The sequence below is a fragment of the Callithrix jacchus genome, chromosome 5, assembly GCF_049354715.1.
Source record: "Callithrix jacchus isolate 240 chromosome 5, calJac240_pri, whole genome shotgun sequence".
Taxonomy (NCBI): domain Eukaryota; kingdom Metazoa; phylum Chordata; class Mammalia; order Primates; family Cebidae; genus Callithrix; species Callithrix jacchus.
The window spans coordinates 47649847-47668841 of record NC_133506.1 but is presented as its reverse complement, the minus strand read 5'-3'; the positions used below and the strand labels follow the sequence as shown (position 1 = coordinate 47668841).

The following is an 18995-nucleotide window of genomic DNA, read 5'->3' as shown; positions in this document are numbered from 1 at the left end:
GTATCTACTGGGGTGATGTTTGAATTTTTTTGGCAATAAGGAAAGTTCTATGGGGTTTTTCCTTAACGCATCCAAATTAATGTTTCTACTGAGTTTTTTAAACAGTAGACATTTTGAAATACAATAAAACGGATCCCCTCACAAACCTTAGCAAAAGTACATTGAGATCTTCCCACTATCTCCTAAGTTTATCTTCCTTCCCATCTTAAAGGAAGTCACCAAGAAAAGGTGAAAACCAGAAAACCCTTAAAGATGGGCCTGGTAGGGCCTGATTATTTTGCAGCAGAACCAAGCAAAGCTGCCTTTGGGGAAGGGACATGGCCAAGGTCCCACCACAACCTGAGGACAGTCCTGGGACATGTGTTTTTTCCCTTATCCTAGCAGTCTTCTTCCCAAGGACGGTGTTTGCTTTCTTTTTTTTGAGATGGAGTTTCTCACCCAGGCTGGAGTGCAATGGTGCAATCTCGGCTCACCGCAACCTCTGCCTCCTGGGTTCTGGCAATTCTCCTGCCTCAGCCTCCTGAGTAGCTGGGATTACAGGCATGTGCCACCATGCCCAGCTAATTTTTTGTATTTCTGGTGGAGACGGGATTTTACCATGGTGACCAGGATGGTCTCGATCTCTTGACCTCGTGATCCACCCACCTCGGCCTCCCAAAAACCAAAGTCCCTCAATCAAGACAGTTGCAGAAAAAAAAAAAAAAAAAAAAAGCCAAAGTCCCGGTACCTCTCACGCTGGGTGCGACCTTATAAAACACGTGTCCTGCGGCATGGGAGGTTTCCAGGCCCACACTTTGTACTTGGGGCCTTTGCTTCTTTGTGGGTTCTGAGCCTTCACTGATGCTGTTTCCTCTGCCTGAAATAACTTTCCCACCTTGGCCTGGCTGATGCCAACTCAACCTCAAGACCTTAGGTTTCATGACAATTTTCACAAAAAAGGATCTGCCTTCCTCTTGGGACACCTCCCTCTCCTCTGTATTGCAGCAGCCATGATGAACTATTTTCTATTTTTGGAATGAACCACATTTCCACCAGGCTCAGACCCTTGCCTGCATTGTTCCTTCTGTCTGGAACTGCCTTAATTTTTATTTTTCTTTTATTTTATTTTGAGATAGAGTCTCAGCTGTGTCGCGCAGGCTGGAGTACAGTGGCGTGATCTTGGCTCACTGCAACCTCCGCCTCCCGGGTTCAAGCAATTCTCCTGCCTCAGCCTCCTGAGTAGCTGGAACTACAGGTGTGCGTCACCACGCCTGGCTAATTTTTGTATTTTTAGTAGAGACAGGGTTTCTCCATGTTGGTCAGGCTGGTCTTGAACTCCTGACTTCATGATCCGCCCACCTCGGCCTCCCAAAGTGCTGGGATTACAAGCATGAGCCACTGTACCCAGCTGGAACTGCCTTAATGCTTATGTCAGAGCTAGGCTTAAGGGTATTTTCTCAAAGACCCCTTCTCTGCACCACACCCTCTTCTCTCAGATCAGGTCATGCCCCATATTTAAATGATTACTAGAGGAATGACTTTGAGGTCTGTCTCTATCGCTGACCTGTAAGCCCCTCTCCTGCTCACACTGGATCCCAGCACCAAGGCACTTATTATTTGCTGAGTGTGAGCAACTGCTCAAATTGCAAAAACATCAGGAAAGGTGACCTCACAACCAAATAACTGCTCCATCTTTTGTTCTCCTAGTTTTTGTTTGTTTCTTTGTTTTGTTTGTTGAGACAGAGTGTTGTTCTGTTGCTCAGGCTGGAGTGCAGTAGCGCAGTCATGGCTCACTGCAGTCTTGATCTCCTGTGCTCAAGCAGTCCTCCCACCTCAGTCTCCCAAGTAGCTTGGACTACAGGCATGCGCCGCCACCTCGTCCAGCCAATTTTTAAATTATTTGTAGAGATTGGGTTTTGCTACGTTGCATAGTCTGGTCTTGAACTTCTGGGCTCAGATGATCTGCTAATCTTGGGCTCCCAAAGTGCTGAGATTACAGGCATGAGCCACTGCACCCAGCACTTCTATTTCTTTGTTCAAAGAAGTTCACCCTTCTCTTAGCATTTCCATGACCCTGCGATCATTGGATCTTGCCATACCTGAATTTTGTTGACTGCCCTGAATGCTCAGGCCAGTCCTGGGGTCCTGTTTGTGCCCAGCACACAGTGCTGAAGGGAGCTACCAGCTCAGAGACAGACTTGCATCCCAATCCACCACCTACCCGCCCAGGGCTGTGGGCAAATCATTTACTCTCCCTCTCACTTAACACTCCCCATCTGTAAAAAGAGGTTATAATACCTAATCATCACTGGGTTATTGTGAGAATTCTGCGATAATCCACATAAAGGGCCTGAGATGGAGAAACTGGGTTCAGTGAGTGATCGCTTTTATTAATGTAGAGACTGATAAACAGGTGGCGAAAGGATGGCACGATCTGCAGCGTGCATTCTCTTTGCCTGACTCAGCTGTTCCTCCTGATGGTTCCTGCCTCTGTGCCAACTAGACAAGCTGAATTCTGCTTCCTTCTCTTTTTTGCACTTATTAGGTTGGTTTTCTGGGTGCATTTCTTCCTATTGTGCTTCAAGTTTCCAGTGGCTGGCAGTTCCCAGACCTGCCTACGGACCAAGATCCCCAGGCTCTACCTCCTGAATCTGAATGTCTGGAGCTGAGGCTCAGGCATCTATATTTGTAACAAGCTCCTGGGGGATTCCAGGTCTCAGCCAGGTTGGAGAGTTACTCACTACCCAAGACCACCAATCCCCCAAATGGTGAATTTCTGCAGATATCTTCATCCAGACATTTTCCAGATGTGTTTGGTCTTGATTAAACCAAACGCTTTCTCATTCTCCAGTGTCTCCTCTGCCTGATAATACTCAGGTTTAAAGTAAAATTTATCATCTGCCTGCTAGCTTTGAAAGCTGCCTGTTGTTTGGCATATGATTTAAGAATTTTTGTATGGGAACTGTAAAATTAAATGTGGATGCTGGTGGAAATGCATCCCATGTGCATTTTCTAAGTTCATGGCTTCAAATCATGGAGCTTTGCAGTCAGGTCCCTGAGTTTGAATCTTGGCTGCATAAGGCCTTAGTAACCCCATGACCATGGCAAATTACATTACACTCATTTCAAAGTGAGGATAAAGATAAACAGAGAGGGAAAAGGGTTTGGTTATGAAGAGTCTGGGGTCCTGAGACAGACTGCTTGGGTTCAAATCCTGGCTGTGCCACTTGCTAACCATGTGACCTTGGGCAGGGTACTTTCATTGTTTGTGTTTCCATTTCCCCAATAGTAAAATCAAAGTGATAAAAGAACTCATTTCCGATAGTTCCAGCCAGGCTTCATGGAAGACATTTCAAGCTGTCACTGTTAGCTCTCATTACTTACTCAGGGGGCTGTAAAAGTAAACAAAACAGCACACTGCATAGTGTTAGCACAGAGCTCATGACAAGCCCTCTGTCAATGTTAATTGAATTGATCACTTGACCAAGAATGGTTTTTCCTGCCACTTCTGGTTAATTCCTACTCTTTAAGTCCCAGGTTAAAGTCACCTCCACCTAGAAGGCAGCTCTGATTTCCCCCTCTCCCTACTCTTGCAACTAGGTTTCTGTTTTCTCAGCGAATATGTATCACAATTGTAACAAATTAGTCTTTAATTAGTTACAGAGCCGTGAATCCCAAGGCAGTTGTAGGGGCAGTCAACAGAGCATTTGCAGCAGCAGACACTGCAGTAGAGAGGGAGAGGGCCTGTGGCAACTAACCTAGAAAGAGGAAAGCACTCCTGACAGCCAGCAGCCATCATCAGCTGGGTCTGGGTGTTGCTAGGAGCTGGGCTGGCTCACAGGTAGGCCATGCTGTGTTACTGTTGAACATACATCATTGTTCACAGATTTACAAAACACCAACAACAGACAAGGCCACTCTGTGACCGTGGTGGGCAAGACAAAAACAAAACCACATATGTCATCATGTGTGAGCCTGGACAAAATGGGAACGCTGTCCAAGCCACGAAATCCCAAACATCCTCCTCCCCCTGTTAATCTGAGCGACAGTTACTTCTTTACCTATTAAAGATGGAGCCTTGCTCTCTCTAGCCTTCTTTCCCTCTTGATGATATTTATTAAAATAACAAATCATAGAATTAGCCCCCCTTGCTGGTGCCTCTGATGCAGGTTTTCTTAAACCTCCAAAAGCACCTAACATCAGCCCCAAACCTAAAATAAAGTAAGTTCTTTCTAGCACTCTCTGAGGTTGCCCTTACTGCAATGAGTAATAAACTTATTCAGTGAGAGGGGTGTTGTCCCTATTGGTCTTTGGCCAAAGGACAATGACTTAGGGAAGGCCCTGCCTACCTAATTGAATTCGAAAGCCTTAAAAAATAATCTGATGGTTCAGTTTGGCCTATGAGCCCCAAATTAGTGGCTCAATTTCTAGTTTACTAGACTGTGAATCTCTCTGCATGCAGAGACCTACTCAGTCTTATTTTCCTGGCACCCAACACTAGGTCTGGCACATCATGGGCACTCAATAAAACAGCTATTGAATGAGGGCAGGCAAGGGCGGCTGTGAGGATTAAATGTATTCATGCCGCTGAAGCACATGGTGTGTATGGCATGTGCCTCATCATGAGGGCTTGGTGACGGTGGCTGTATTAGTCCATTTTCATGCTGCTGATAAAGACATACCCGAGACTGAACAGTTTACAAAAGAAAGAGGTTTATTGGACTCAAGTTTCACATGGCTGGGGAGGTCTCACAATCATGGCAAATGGTGAAAAACATCTCATATAGCGGCAGACAAGAGAAAAGAGCTTGTGCAGGGACACTCCCCTTTTTAAAACCATCGGCTCTCATAAGACTCATTTACTATCACAAGAACAGCACAGTAAAGACCCACCCCCATAACTCAATCACCTCCCGTGGGTTCCTCCCATGACACATGGGAATTGTGGGAGTTACAATTCAAGATGAGATTTGGGTGAGGACACAGCCAAACCCTATCAGTGGCATTAGGGCCATTGTGTGCCAAATGATGGAACTCAGATAATGGAGATGCTTGTCCTTGGAGAATTCCAAGCCTTTCAGGAAGAGGAGGATTTAGTTGTAAGACATTCAAGCCCACCTGTTTGTGACAAGTGTAATCTTTTTTTTTTTTTTTTTGAGATGAAGTCTCACTCTTGCCCAGGCTGGAGTGCAGTGGTGCAATTTCAGCTTGCTGCAGCCTCCCCCTCCTGGGTTCAAGAGATTCTTGTGCCTCAGCCTCCCAAGTATCTGAGATGACAGGCATGTGCCACCACACCTGGCTAATTTTTATATTTTTAGTAGAGATGGGGTTTCACCATGTTGGCCAGGCTGGTCTCAAACTCCTGACCTCAAGTGATCCACCTGCCTCAGCCTCCCAAAAGTACTGGCATTACAGGCATGAGCCACCAAGCCTGGCCAGCAAGTATAGTCTTAAAGGTGCAAGAATTCAGAGTCTGTTGGTTCTAACTGGGAAACTCAGTGGGGAGAATTGTGAATGAGAGCAAACATGTAACTGGCTTTGAAAGACACATTGGCTTCTGGGAGAAAGATGACAGGAAAGGGGGCATTTCCTAATGGTGGTTTGGAGGGGGTGGGAGAAGCTCAGGGCAAGACTGGAAAACAGTAGCTAGAAATGGCACAGGAGGATGTGGTGGAAGTCGTGCTTCAGCTCTGGCCTTTATTTTGAAGCAGCTGGGGAGCCATTGAAAGTTCCTGAGCACATGAGTGATTTAATAAGACAAACTATGTAGTGATTGCCAGAAGGATCTGTAAATTCTTATACAGTGCTTATTCTTTGCCATGCACTTTTCTAAGTACTCTATATGGAGTAGTTTTTCATAACCCAAAGTTAGGTAATAATAATTATTATCCCCATTTTACCAATAATGAAACTGAGGACATCACTTGTCCAAGATGTCAGAAACAGAAAGTGGCAGAACCAGGTCTCAAACCCAGGCTGTCTGGTTGCAAAGCCTGTGCTCTTCATCAGTACCGCTGCTTAGTAAATTCCTCATTGCAATGTTTCTCAAACTTGCTTGTGCACAAGAACCATCTGAAGCTTCGGTGAAAAATGAAGATATCAGATCTTTCCTGGAGATAATAAGGGATCTGAGCAAGGTCCTGGGAATCTGAACCAGCCAGGGAATGGTTGGGTCAGATCAGATGCTTTCTGTTGCTCTTAACAACACCAAACTAAAAGTGTGCAGAACAGTTAAGACACGTATTATCTCTCATAGCCAGAACAGGCAAGGCAGATAGAGCCAAGGTCAGTTCGGCAGCTCAAAGGTGCCGGCTCCTTTGCATCTTCCTCCTGTTCTCGGTGGCGGGCCTTTATCCTTTTTATCCTCCCACCCTCAATGGCCAAATGGTGGCTGCTAATGCCTTGGGCATTCAGTCTCTCTAGAACACCCACAAGCAGGGAAAGGAGCAAGTTATTTGTATCTGGGAGGAAATGCTCCCTGAAAAACTCCCAAAATTCCAGATACTGCTGGCCAAAATTGGGACACGTGGCTTTGCCCAGTTGCACTGTAGTGGAGGCAGCTAGTCTGCCAAGGGACAAGGGAGAAGGGACCTACCAGTGGACCCCAATCCCAAGCCCCCTCTGCAGGGCCACACTCCTACCACTGCCCCATTAAAGGGACTAGAGTGGCAGTTCTCAGATGCTGCTGTGCAAAAAATTACTCGGAAAATGTGTGTAAAATACAGCTATAAAGCTATCTAAACTTTACCCCAAATCTCTGCATCAGAATCTGGGATGCATGATCAAGTTTGAGAACCACTTAACCAGAAGGGGATAAAAGGATGGAAACCCACTGGTACTACAGTCTAGTTCATAATAGGTGCTCAATAGATGTGAGGAATGAAAAAACAGCCCACTGTGGGAAGGAGGGTAGGGTGGGATGTGGAAGGAAGCTCAGTTCCACACATGGTTTATTTTTCCTGTTTGGCAAAGTCCCAGTATAGGGCATGTTAATTTGCTGTTACATGTTTGTTTGCTTAGAACAGATTCCATACTTTGGCTATAGTTCAAGCCAAAGGGGAGACTTCGTTTAGCAGGATATAGACATAAGGGAGAATTGCGGGCAGGCACGCAGCTGAATCTCAGAGATTGGGACCGGGCACGGTGGATCACCTGAGTTCGGGAGTTTGAGACCAGCCTGACCAACATGGAGAAACTGTCTCTACTAAAAATACAAAATTAGCCAGGTGTGGTGGCGCATGCCTGTGATGCCACCTACTCGGGAGGCTGAGGCAGGAGAATCACTTGAACCAAGGAAGTGAAGATTCGGTGAGCCAAGATTGCGCCATTGGACTCCAGCCTGGCAACAAGAGCGAAACTCCGTCTCAAAAAAAAAAAAAAAAGAAAGAAAAGGAAAAGGAGATTGAACCAGAAGCTAGAAGTATTTCAGGGTTTCCAGATTGTACAGCTCAAAGAACTTGTTGGAAATGCTGGGAAGGCAGAGTCTCGACCCCACCCAGAACTGCTGATCAGGATCCGCATTTTAGAGAGATTGTGGCTGGAGAAAAACTGCTGCCCCCGTGACCATTCCCCGAGTTTATACCTTCTTTGTTCAGAAGGAAAGTCCATATCAAACCTGAGCGTCTTAGTCCCAGTTTGAGTTTTTTTAAGAGATTGGGAATGGTCCCACTATGTCGCCCAGGTTGGACTCGAACTCTTGGACTCCGGCAATGCTCCTGCCTCAGCCTCGGTCATAGTTGAGACTTAGCCGTCAATGCGCCTGGCTGCAGTATTCCATTTCAGAGCAAGAGAGTCGATTGGCCCAGTTGCTGTCAGGTGTCTTGCACTGCACCAATCAGCGATGGCAGAGTGGGGGCGTGGTGAGTTTCCAACATGGCGGCCGCTCACCCCTGGGGAGGGGCGTTTGGGCTGGTTGTAAGGCCCACTGTGGAGAGTAAAGGCCCTTTTGAGAACAGTGTAAGTGAAAGGGGTTCTCTCAGAAAGTGAACTCTTTTGGGGGCGGGAGTGGGAGCAGGGGCGGGGAGGGGGTCAGAGTCTCGCTCTGTCACCCAGGCTGCAGTGCAGCGGCGCCATCTCGGCTCCCTGCAACCTCCGCCTCCCTGATTCAAACTTTTCTCCTGCCTCAGCCTCCTGAGTAGGAGCCAGCCACCATGCCTGGCTAAATTTTATATTTCAGCAGAGACGGGGTTTAACCATGCTGGCCAGGCTGGTCTCAAACTCTTGGCCTCAAGGGATCTGCTCTCCTCAATCTCCCAAAGTTCTGGGATTAAAGGCGTGAGCCACCATGCCCGGCCTCAGAAAGTGAATTCTCAGTTTGCAGTCGGGATGCTTGCCTGGAGATCAGGAACCCTAAATGAGAATCCTAAGCATGAACAACACTGCAAAAAACAACACACACACACACACAAAATCATGAGACCTGAATATATGATAATAACCTGCTGGGCGCGGTGGGGCATCCCTGGAATCCCAGCACTTTGGGAGGTGGGAGGATCGCTTGAGCTCTGGAGCGCAAGACCAGGCTGGCCAACATGGCAAAACCCCATCTCTACAAAAAATACAAAAATTAACTGGGCATGGTGGCACACACCTGTTATCCCAGCTACTTAGGAAGCTGAGGCAGGAGAATCCCTTGAACCCAGGAGGTAAAGGTTGCAGTGAGCCGAGATCATGCTGCTGCCTTCCATTCTGGGAAATAAAACCAGACCCTGTCTCAAAATCCAAACAAAACGAAAGACAGTATCCTTAATCTGTAAAAAGCATTTTCAAATCAAGAAAAAAAAATAAAAATTCCAGTAGGAAAGAATGAGCTAATAGAATAAACAGGAAGTTCACCAAACAGGGCCTGTCCTTGGAAAAACAAATGTTGAAAGGGAGTTCAATCTCACTAATTACATATAAAGGAAATGCAAATTAAACATAAGTGATCTCATTTTGTCCTGTCAAGTCATCCCTATGATAGCCAAGGTTAAAGGGAAAATGCAGATGATTTCAGTTTTCTGAAAGGATGTCATAATTTTATAATCACCAAGTAATAAAACATCCGTATCATTTTGACCCAGCTCTTCAAGGAATGTACCCAAAGAAACGAGGGACACTTTTAAAATTCTGCATAGGCATTATACATAGATGTCAATTCCTAGATGTCTCCTCCATGTCCAAGAAAGGGAAATGGTTAATTAAACTATCAGCAACCAAAATGATGAAATATGTGGCCATTAGGGGCTGTATTTTGGATGGATGATTTAAGCCATGATCCTAGTTTTATACTTCAAAAACAATACATATATATATATATATATATATATATTTTTTTTTTTTTTTTTTTTGAGACAGAGTTTCACTCTTGTTGCCCAGGCTGGAGTGCAAATGGCATGATCTTGGCTGACCACAATCTCTGCCTCCCAAGTTCAAGACATTCTCCTGCCTCAGCCTCCCAAGTAGCTGGGATTAAAGGCATGCACCACCATGCCCAGCTAATTTTTTATATTTTTAGTAGAGACGGGGTTTCTCCATATTGGTCAGGCTGGTCTTGAACTCCTGACCTCAGGTGATCCGCCCACCATGGCCTCCCAAAGTGCTGGGATTACAGGTGTGAGCCACTGCGCTCGGCCTATTTTCTTTCTTTTTTGAGACAGAGTCTCACTCTATTGCCCAGGCTGAGTGCAGTGGCGCAGTCTTGGCTCACTGCACCCTCCGCCTCCTGGGTTCAAGTGATTCTCCTGCCTCAGCCTCCTGAGTAGCTGAGATTATAGGCCCCACCACCATGCCCAGCTAATTTTTTTTATTTTTAGTAGAGACATTTTGCCAGGCTGGTCTAGAACTCCTGACTGCAGGTGATCTGCCGGCCTCAGCAACCCAAAGTGCTGGGATTAGAGGCGTGAGCCTCTGGGCTCAGCCTTTCTTTATATAAAAGAGGTTAGCCCTTTAGCTGATCATTAATGCAACAAATGTTCTTTGAGCTCCTGCCCTTCACTAGGTTCTGTGGTGGGTGCAGGGGAACAGTAATGGAAAGAAACAAGGGTCTGTCCTCACTTAACTCATCCAACCAAATGGAAAAGAGAATAGTCATTAAATAATTTCACAAATAAGTATTTAATCCCAGTAGCAATAGAGGCTTTGTATAAAAAATAAGGACGTAGGCCAAGGCAGGCAGATCACTTGAGGTCAGGAGTTCAAGACCAGGCTGGCCAACATGGTGAAACCCCCATCTCTGCTAAAAATACAAAATTTAGCCAGTGGTGACACACACCTCTAGTCCCAGCTACTCAGATGTATATTGCCATGTTCTGACAGCACTGGAAAGTTTTTGTTTTGTTTTTCTAGAAACAGTCTTGCTCTGTCACCCAGGCTGGAGTGCAGTGGTGCAATCAGAGCTCTCTGCAGCCTGGAACTCCTGAGCTTAAGTCATCCTTCCACCTCAGCCCCACAATTAGCAGGGAATACAGACACACACCACCACATCGAGCTATTTTTTGTGTGTTTTGTGGAGATGGGGTCTCCCTGTGTTGGTCAGGCTTGTCTCAAACTTCTGGTCGCAAGTGATCATCCTGCCTCAGGGTCTCTAATTGCTGGGATTACAGGCATCAGCCACCACACTTAGCCTATTTTCTCTTCTCTACACTTTTCTGTACTTTGCAGATATTCTAAAATTTATGTTAACTTTTGTTTTGCAAAAATAAACATTGCAATTTAAAAAGAGAAAAGGATTTGTTAAATGGAGTTTTTAAGTTGAAGAAGGAAAGGGGAAGCAAATTAGATAGGGAGATATCCAGGCTCTTAAGATATCTGAATGGCAATTTGGTAGAAAAGGAGCTACAGTTGGTTCATGTGAGCCCGCAGATACAAACTTCAGAGGAATAGATTTGGATTCTCTATGAAATGCATATAACAATCATATATTTTAAGCAACATTGTGGTCAAATAACTGAATATGCCCCTGCTACAGACCAGAACTAAATACAGTAAGCAACTCTCAGATGCACACCTGAGCACTCAGGAAAGCATGGGAAATCCCCTCATGCCAGAAAACAAACCCGAAAGCGGCAAGAGGTGTATGAGGCTGTGAGCTTTTTGGGTATTGGGGAAGGGGTCCAATCTCACTAAACAGGAGACTTAATTTTAATGGCCACACCAGGGTAGGGGCTGAGGCCCTGAACTCTTGCAAAAAGTTAGAAATAAGACCCCCACATAAAGAGGTGGTCCTTACTGCATCCTCGGTGAAAAGAGGGACTAGAGAATATTCTTGTGGGGGCAAGTCATGCCTCTACTAAAGCACTTCCCCGCGAGGCCCATGCCGCTCATTATGCCAAACATGAATGCAGATAAATAATAACCTATTGTGCGTAACTACCATAATGTCCACTGAGAACTATCAAGAACTTACAGCATGCCCAGCTCGCAGTATGCCTTATCCTTCCCTTAAATATTTACTCGAACAACAGGATCTGAGCTCTGAGATCACTGCTAATATCCCCATTTTATTGACAAAAGAACTGAAGAGCAGAGAAATGACTTGGTCAAGACCCTACAGCTAGTGAGTAGAGACAGAAGTTGGTCCAGGGTCAGTCTGTGCGCGCGCGCGCGCGCACACACACACACACACACACACACACGGCAATGAGTGGTGACTCCAGCATCAAATCATGTGCAAACACTCAAGGTAATCCAAGGTCAGTATGACTACACACACCCTGCCCCTCCCCTGCTTCCCCACACACAGTGGGGATGAGTGGCTACTCTGGCATGAAATTGCATACAAACACCCAACTGGTTGGGTGCAGTGGCTCACGTGTGTAATCACAGCACTTTGGGAGACCGAGGCAGGCAGATCACCTAAGGTCAGGAGTTTGAGACCAGCCTGGCCAACTTGGTAAAACTCCATCTCTACTAAAAATACTAAAATTAGCTGGGTGTGGTGGTAGGCACCTGTAGTCCCAGCTACTCAGGAGGCTGAGGCAGAAGAATCGCTTGAACCCAGGAGGTGGAAGTTGCAGTGAGCTGAGATTGTACCACTGCACTCCAGCCTTGGGGACAGAGCAAGACACTATCTCAAAAAAAAAATTGGGGAGGCCAAGGCAGGTGGATCACCTGAGGTCAGGAGTTTGAGACCAGCTTGGCCAACATGATGAAACTCTATCTTTACTAAAAATTCAAAAATTAGTTGGGTGTGGTGGTGTATGCCTGTAATCTCAGCTACTCGGGATGATGAAGCAGGAGAATAACTTGAATCCGGGAGGCAGAGGTTGCGGTGAACTGAGATCACACCATTGCACTTCAGCCTAGGTGACAGAGCAAGACTCCATCTCAAAAAAAATCGGTCAGTCTGACTATGCTTGCTCACACATGCAACACACACACACACACACACCCTGTGGATGAGTGGGTACTCCAGCATCAAATCACATGCAAACAACCAAAGGGAGTGAGGGAGGCATCTGGTCACCAGCAGTCCCTCAGTGATTACCATATGCCTTTCCCTGAGGTGTCTCTGCAGGTCCTGCTGTTTACAGCGGATTCTAGAAAGGCCATATGTGTGAGAAGGGATGCCCTTGATAAAGTCAGCCAGGAGGCGCCAGCAAGCTTGCTATCCCGGTGAGAGTCTTCAACACCCAATGCCTCTTTGTTGCTGTTGAATTCCAGACACCTGCAACAGAATACCATTAATATAATTATATGCTTCCATGTTTTATATTCAGATATTACCTTCTCACTGAGGCCTTCCTGGACCTACTTAAAATTGCATGCCCACAGCATTTCCTGGTTCCCTTCCCTGCTTTATTTTTCTCCATAATATTTACACCACCTGATTGACATACTATATATTTAAATACTTATTGCATGCACCACTCCTAACTAGAATGTCAGCTCCATGAGGGCAGGGATTTTCGTCTCTTTGAGTCACTTCTCTGTTTCTACTGCTTACAACAGTTCCTGGCACAAAGTCAGTACTTAATAAACATTTGCTGAATCAATTCATGAATAATGTCAACAGCAACAACAGCTTTCCATGCCTGGTCTCTGATCCTCACAACAGCCCTAGGAGATAAAAATGGAAATTGTCCCCATTCTCCAAGTAAAGAAACTGAGGCTCAAGGAGGTAAGACCTCACAGCCTAAGCTCTGGAGCAAACCCTCTTTGGTCTAGTAGCCATCTACCTTGCGGTGACTCACAGGTTACATGGGATTAGCCCTGCTCCCAAAATCATCCCTGCCGTTGGGTGCCTGACTCCTTTGCTGTTGGAGTTTGTGTGTGTGTGTGTTTTGTTTTGTTTCATTTGTTTTGGAGATGGAGTCTCCCTCTGTCACCTAGACTGGAGTGCAGTGGCACAATCTCAGCTCACGGCAACCTCTGTCTCCTGGGTCCAAGTGATTCTCCTGCCTCAGCCTTCCAAGTAGCTGGGACTACAGGTGCGTGACACCACACCCAGCTAATTTTTGTGTTTTTAGTAGAGATGGGGGTCTCACCATGTTGGTCAGGCTAGTCTTGAACCCCTGACCTCAAATGATTCACCCACCTTGGCCTTCCAAAGTGCTGGGGTTACAGGCGTGAGCCACTGAGCCCAGCCCTTTGCTGTGTTTAACTGCCCACGCATGATGCTCCCTGCTGCCTCTCTAAGAGGCAACAAAAGTAAAAATAGACAAATGGGGCTAAATTAATATTTTTTTTTTAGATAGAGTTTCGCTCTTTTGCCTAGGCTGGAGTGCAATGGCGCAATCTCTGCTCACCGCAACCTGTCTCCCAGTTCAAGCGATTCTCCCGTCTCAGTCTCCCGAGTAGCTGGGATAACAGGCATGTGCCACCACACCCAGCTAATTTTGTATTTTTAATAGAGACAGAGTTTCTCCATTTTGGTCAGGCTGGTCTCGAACTCTGACTTCAGAGGATTCACCCACCTTGGCCTCCCAAAGTGCTGGGATTCCAGGCATGAGCCACCATGCCCAGCGAGGGCTACATAACATTTAAGACTTGTGTGCATCAAAGGAAACGGCAGAAATGAAAATGCAGCCTATGGAATGAGAAAATATTTGCAAATTATACATCTGGGAAGGGGTTAATATCCAAAATACTCCCATGTTTCCCTGTGCTGATGGGCTCAGGCTCATGGTGAGGACAGTTGAGAGATGGAGCCCAGCCAGTCTCTGGGGAGAGAAGAAAGTGGCAGGGCGGTGCAGGGTCTACCACCTACCTTCCAAGAAAGTGCTGAGGACCCCATGAGCTGACTTGTCAGGAAGGCCTGGCCACCCAGTCATCCCACTGTGAGCACCTTCCAGCACAGGGGGTCACTTGGGCAGGAAGTTGTAGAGCGGAACGTTGGGAGGTCATGTTAGCAAGACCATGACCCAGGACCCTGGTTTTAGCAACAAAAGTTCTTTGTCTTGAGAAACCCCAGTCCAAGGCAAACAGGGATGGTTGATCATCCTAGCTCATGAGCATTTCAGTTGAGAGTTCGATGCACAAGTGCCAGAGTCTGGTTCTACTGAACTGTCTTATATCCCCCTTGACATTTATTGAGATTTGACCATCACACATCCTGTGCTACTCAATTCTCTTGGTAAACTTTGTGGCATCCTTTTGAAGTGGGCATGGTGATTATCCCCATTTATAGTGAGGAAACAAGTTCAGTGAAGTCACATGACTGGCCTGAAGTCACATACACAGTGAATGGCCAAACCTGAGCTTATATCAGTTTGAAGACACACTTTAACATATCTGAAACAATGATGCATTTTAGAATCAGTGAGATCTCTGTCAACCAACAGGCAGTCCAAAAAAATTACCTTCCTGTGCATGTGAACAAACTCAATTTCAGTGGGTCACATTTTTCTCACCTCAGCTATGTCGTGTGCGATTTTGGAACTATATGTATTGAATTTTAATTGCTGTTTAAAATGTCTTCCAAGATACTGCATGATTAAGCAAGTTGAAGATGAAAAGTAATTGCTTTACCCAGAAATGCCTGTAAACAGTAACGAGGGTAAATTTGATATAACTGAAGCAAATCTTCATTGTTGGAGGAATGTCTGCAGTTGTATGTTCTTGCAAAGCAGCAACCAAGAAAGGTGGATTTCCTCATGTAGACAGAGCTGGGTTAAGTTTGACTGCTGAGCTGGATGGAAAAGGATGGTCTCTGCTAGTGGTTCTTAAACTTCAGCCTGCATCAGGGTCACCTGGAAGGCTTGTCAGAGCTCACATTGTTGGGTGCACCCCCAGAGTGTCTGATTCAGTAGGTCTGAGATGGGGCCCAAAAATTTGCTTTGGTAACAAGTTCCCAGGCAAATCCAGTGCTGCTGGCTGCGGACCATGCTTTGAGAACCACTCCAGTGCTGCTGGCTGCAGACCATGCTTTGAGAACCAAGTAGAGCAAGGGAAACCAGGAGAAACAGCCAGATCTCACGGAGTAAATGAAAACATCTCAACAAGAGCCAGGTGCAGCTGATTCATGCATCAGAGATACTTGGCATGAAGACAGGAAACATCAGTGTGTCAGAATCTTCCAACCAACTTTAAACCAAAGCCCTTGACTTCCCTACATATATTCATTAAAAAAAACAAAAACTGTGGCTTTATTCAAATACCAAATGCTTATGGAATCAAGGTATCATTTGACATTTATCAGAGTGATACGGTCACTACTGAAGCTGCCAAAAAGATGGAGATCAGGAACCTGGGTTTCCTGCCAAATGTCCAAAGAAGTCAAGAAAAGCCCATTCAATAAATATAAAATAAAATACCTAAAAAATATGAAAGCGTTGTCATAAGGTGTTTAATTGGCAGCAGTTTTCTCATATATGAAATTACGAAGCATTTTACAATCTAAACCATCGTAGATTCAAAGACATATAATTGGTCTTTTGTTTCTGTTTCTGTTTTGAGACAGAGTCTTGCTCTGTCTCTAGGTTCGAATGCAGTGGCACGATCTTGGCTTACTGCAACCTCTGCCTCCCCGGTTCAAGCGATTCCCCTGCCTCAGCCTCCCGAGTAGCTGGGATTACCGGTGCCCACCACCACGCCCAGCTAATTTTTTAATATTTTTGTAGAGATGGGGTTTCACCATGTTGGCCAGGATGGTTTCCATCTCCTGACCTCGTGATCTGCCTGCGTTGGCTTCCCAAAGTGCTGGAATTACAGGCATGAGCCACCACCCTTGGCCTAGTGTTTAAGAGAAAACATAACTAGCACCTGGAACCTGTGGCATGGCTGTGAGTGCTTTGGACAAAGCTAAAATAAATAGTGATGTTAGGCCTGTGTTGACTTAAATAAACATATTCTGTAAATAAAATGTCCAAAATGTCAAAGGTGGTGTCTGAGTGATTGAAGTTTGGGAAATAGAATATTACAGCATCTCTCAAAATCATCATTAGGGCCTCCTAGTCTGACAGGTTCACCCAATGAGCAAGCCTCCATTGTCATATTTACTCCTTATTTGAAGCCAAATCTTCATGTGACAAATTACATTCTAAGAAAGAAAGAACCAGAAAGAGAAAGCGGTGGGGGAGGAAGGAAAGGATGGGAGAAGGGGAGAGGGGGAGTGGGAGGGAGGGAGGAAAGGAGGGAAAGGAGGGAGGGAGGAAGGTTATGTTCAACATAACATAACAAGTTTCAGAACTCTATCAGATGAATTTAGCAAAGAAGGAAGGTAGGAGGGAGAGGGAAGGAGGGAGGGGAGAGGAGAAACATGCCTAAGTCCCAGACTATAAATGTAGTTAACAAAAAGTAGTCACAGAATTTTTTATAACAAAAAAATTTGAGACTGCCTATCTTATCTTTTACAATTACATTTTATTATTATTTTTTTTTTTTTTTTTTTTTTGAGACAGAGTTATGCTCTTGTTGCCCAGGCTGGAGTGCAACAAGATCTTGGCTCACTGCAACCTCCTCCTCCCAGGTTCCAGCAATTCTCTTGCCTCAGCCTCCAGAGTAGCTGGGATTTCAGGCGCCCACCACCACGCCCAGCTAATTTTTGTATTTTTAGTAGAGACGGGGTTTCACCATGTTGGCCAGGCTGGTCTCAAACTCCTGGCCTAAGGCGATCCACCCACCTGGGCCTCCCAAAGTGCTGGATTACAGGTGTGAGCCACCATGCCAGGCCCACAATTATGTTTTATATTTAGTCTGTATTTTGCAATTTTTTTTTTTCTTTTTGCATCAGAACCTCAGAGTACAAGGAGTTTTTTGAGGGGGGAGATACTTAAATGCTGTGGAGAAAGTTAATTGGAACTAGTTTTGCCCCAAATCCCTTCTATCAGTTCCTTTATGGTGTTTTATTAGGATTTTGTCATCTAGCTTATGAAAGCACCTAATGCATTTGGCTGCAGTTAACAGAAAACTTACCTGGCATAAATTACAGGTACATAAATTATAGGGACACTTCCTGTTCATTTAAGAAGTCTAGGGCAGACATGGTGGCTAACACTGTGGGAGGCTGAGACAGGTAGATCGCTTGAGCTCAGGAGTTTGAGACCAACCTGTGCAGCATGGCGACACCCTAGTCTCTACAAAAAAATATAAAAATTAGCTAGGCATGGTGGTGCCTGCCTGGAGTCCCAGCTACTTGTGAGGCTGAGGTGGGAGGATTGCTCAAGCCTGGGATGTCACAGCTGCAGTGAGATGTGTTCATGCCACTGCACTCCAGCCTAGGTGACAAAGTGAGACCCTATCTCAGAAAAAAAAAAAAGTGTAGATTTTTCTTTGTACAGATTTTTCTTTCTAATCCAATTTTCTCAAAAGTGGTTTCAGAGCTGACTCGGCATCTGATTTTCGTGTTTACCCAATGGTTACAGAATGGCTGCCACAGATCCAGGCATCGAATCATCACTCTAGCATGTATAAAGTACAGGAATTAGGGCAGCCAGGGCAGCAAGAATGAGCATTTCTCAACTGCTTCTTTTTCCACCTGCCCTGCCTCCTCCCCCCTCCCCTGCCATTTTAAATCAGGGAGGAAAATCTTTTACAGAAGCCTCCCAGCAGATGCTCTCTAGTGCCTCATTAGCTAGAACTGGGTCACATGATCACTCTGAGCTGCAAGGGAGGCTGCGAAAGCAAACTAGCATGTGCATTCTCTCTTCAAAGGAAGGTAGACTGAGGCATAGTTAGAGGGCATTTATATTATGAAAATTAATAATCACCATATCTTTTAGTTTCAGCTCCAGAATTTGTTTTTGAACATGGCTATCAAACTTATCTGCCCACGGAAAGTAATGAAAACCAGACAGCCACTGTCATTTCTCTCCCTGCCAAGTCACGCACCAAAAAGCCCACGACGCCACCTGCTCAGAAAAGGCTTAACTGCTGCTATCCAGGTAAAGGCAGCATTATGTCCTACTTGTATAGAGATTGTACATTTAACCAGGCTCCAGGGCTCTTCCTCATGAGTTCCTGACAACTGCTCATGGATGTGCTCCAAACTACCTGGCCTAAAAATCAGAGCCCCCTGGCATTCGCATCAGCACATACAACCTATCTCCCACTTTCTGTGGTCATTCTGCATGTGGGTTCTAAGATTTTTCTAGCCATAGGCCTTTGAAGTGGAACTCGTGAAAATTTCAGGTTGCTGTAAATTTTTTTTCCTATGCTATAGCTTAGGAAGATATCCAGTAAGAATTTTCTTTCTTTACTTTGGTTTTATTTGGAAATAATTTCAGATGTACAGAAAATTTGCAAAAATTGTACCCAAGAAATCCCTGTATGCCCTTCACCTAGATTCCCCAAATGTTACCATTTTATTATATTTGCTTTGTCATTCTTTATATATACAAGTATATATAGTTTTCCCCAAACCATTTGAAAGTTGCTGACAACATGTTGCCCCTTTATTCCTAAATATTTCAATGTATATTTCCTAAAAAACAGAATATTCTTTTAAATAAACACAGGATAATCATCAAGATCAGAAAATTAACATTTATAGATACTATTATCTAACCTACTGACCTTAGTCAGATTTCATCATCAAGTGTCCCACTAATGTCCTTTTTATCCGTATCAAAAGAATGACATTTTCCCCCTCTGGTCCA

The 18995-nt window shown here is 45.2% G+C and overlaps 1 protein-coding gene across 4 annotated transcripts in view; it reads left to right on the top strand.

Moving 5' to 3' along the window:
* Nucleotides 1–18995, top strand: part of ZFP64 (ZFP64 zinc finger protein) — a 94501-nt gene that overhangs the window by 7491 nt on the left and 68015 nt on the right. For all 4 annotated transcript variants that reach the window (XM_078375489.1, XM_002747677.7, XM_035298948.3 and 1 more), the window contains exon 3: nt 18120–18281. In XM_078375489.1, the coding sequence (XP_078231615.1) occupies nt 18120–18281 (162 nt within the window). The remainder of the gene's footprint in view (nt 1–18119; nt 18282–18995) is intronic.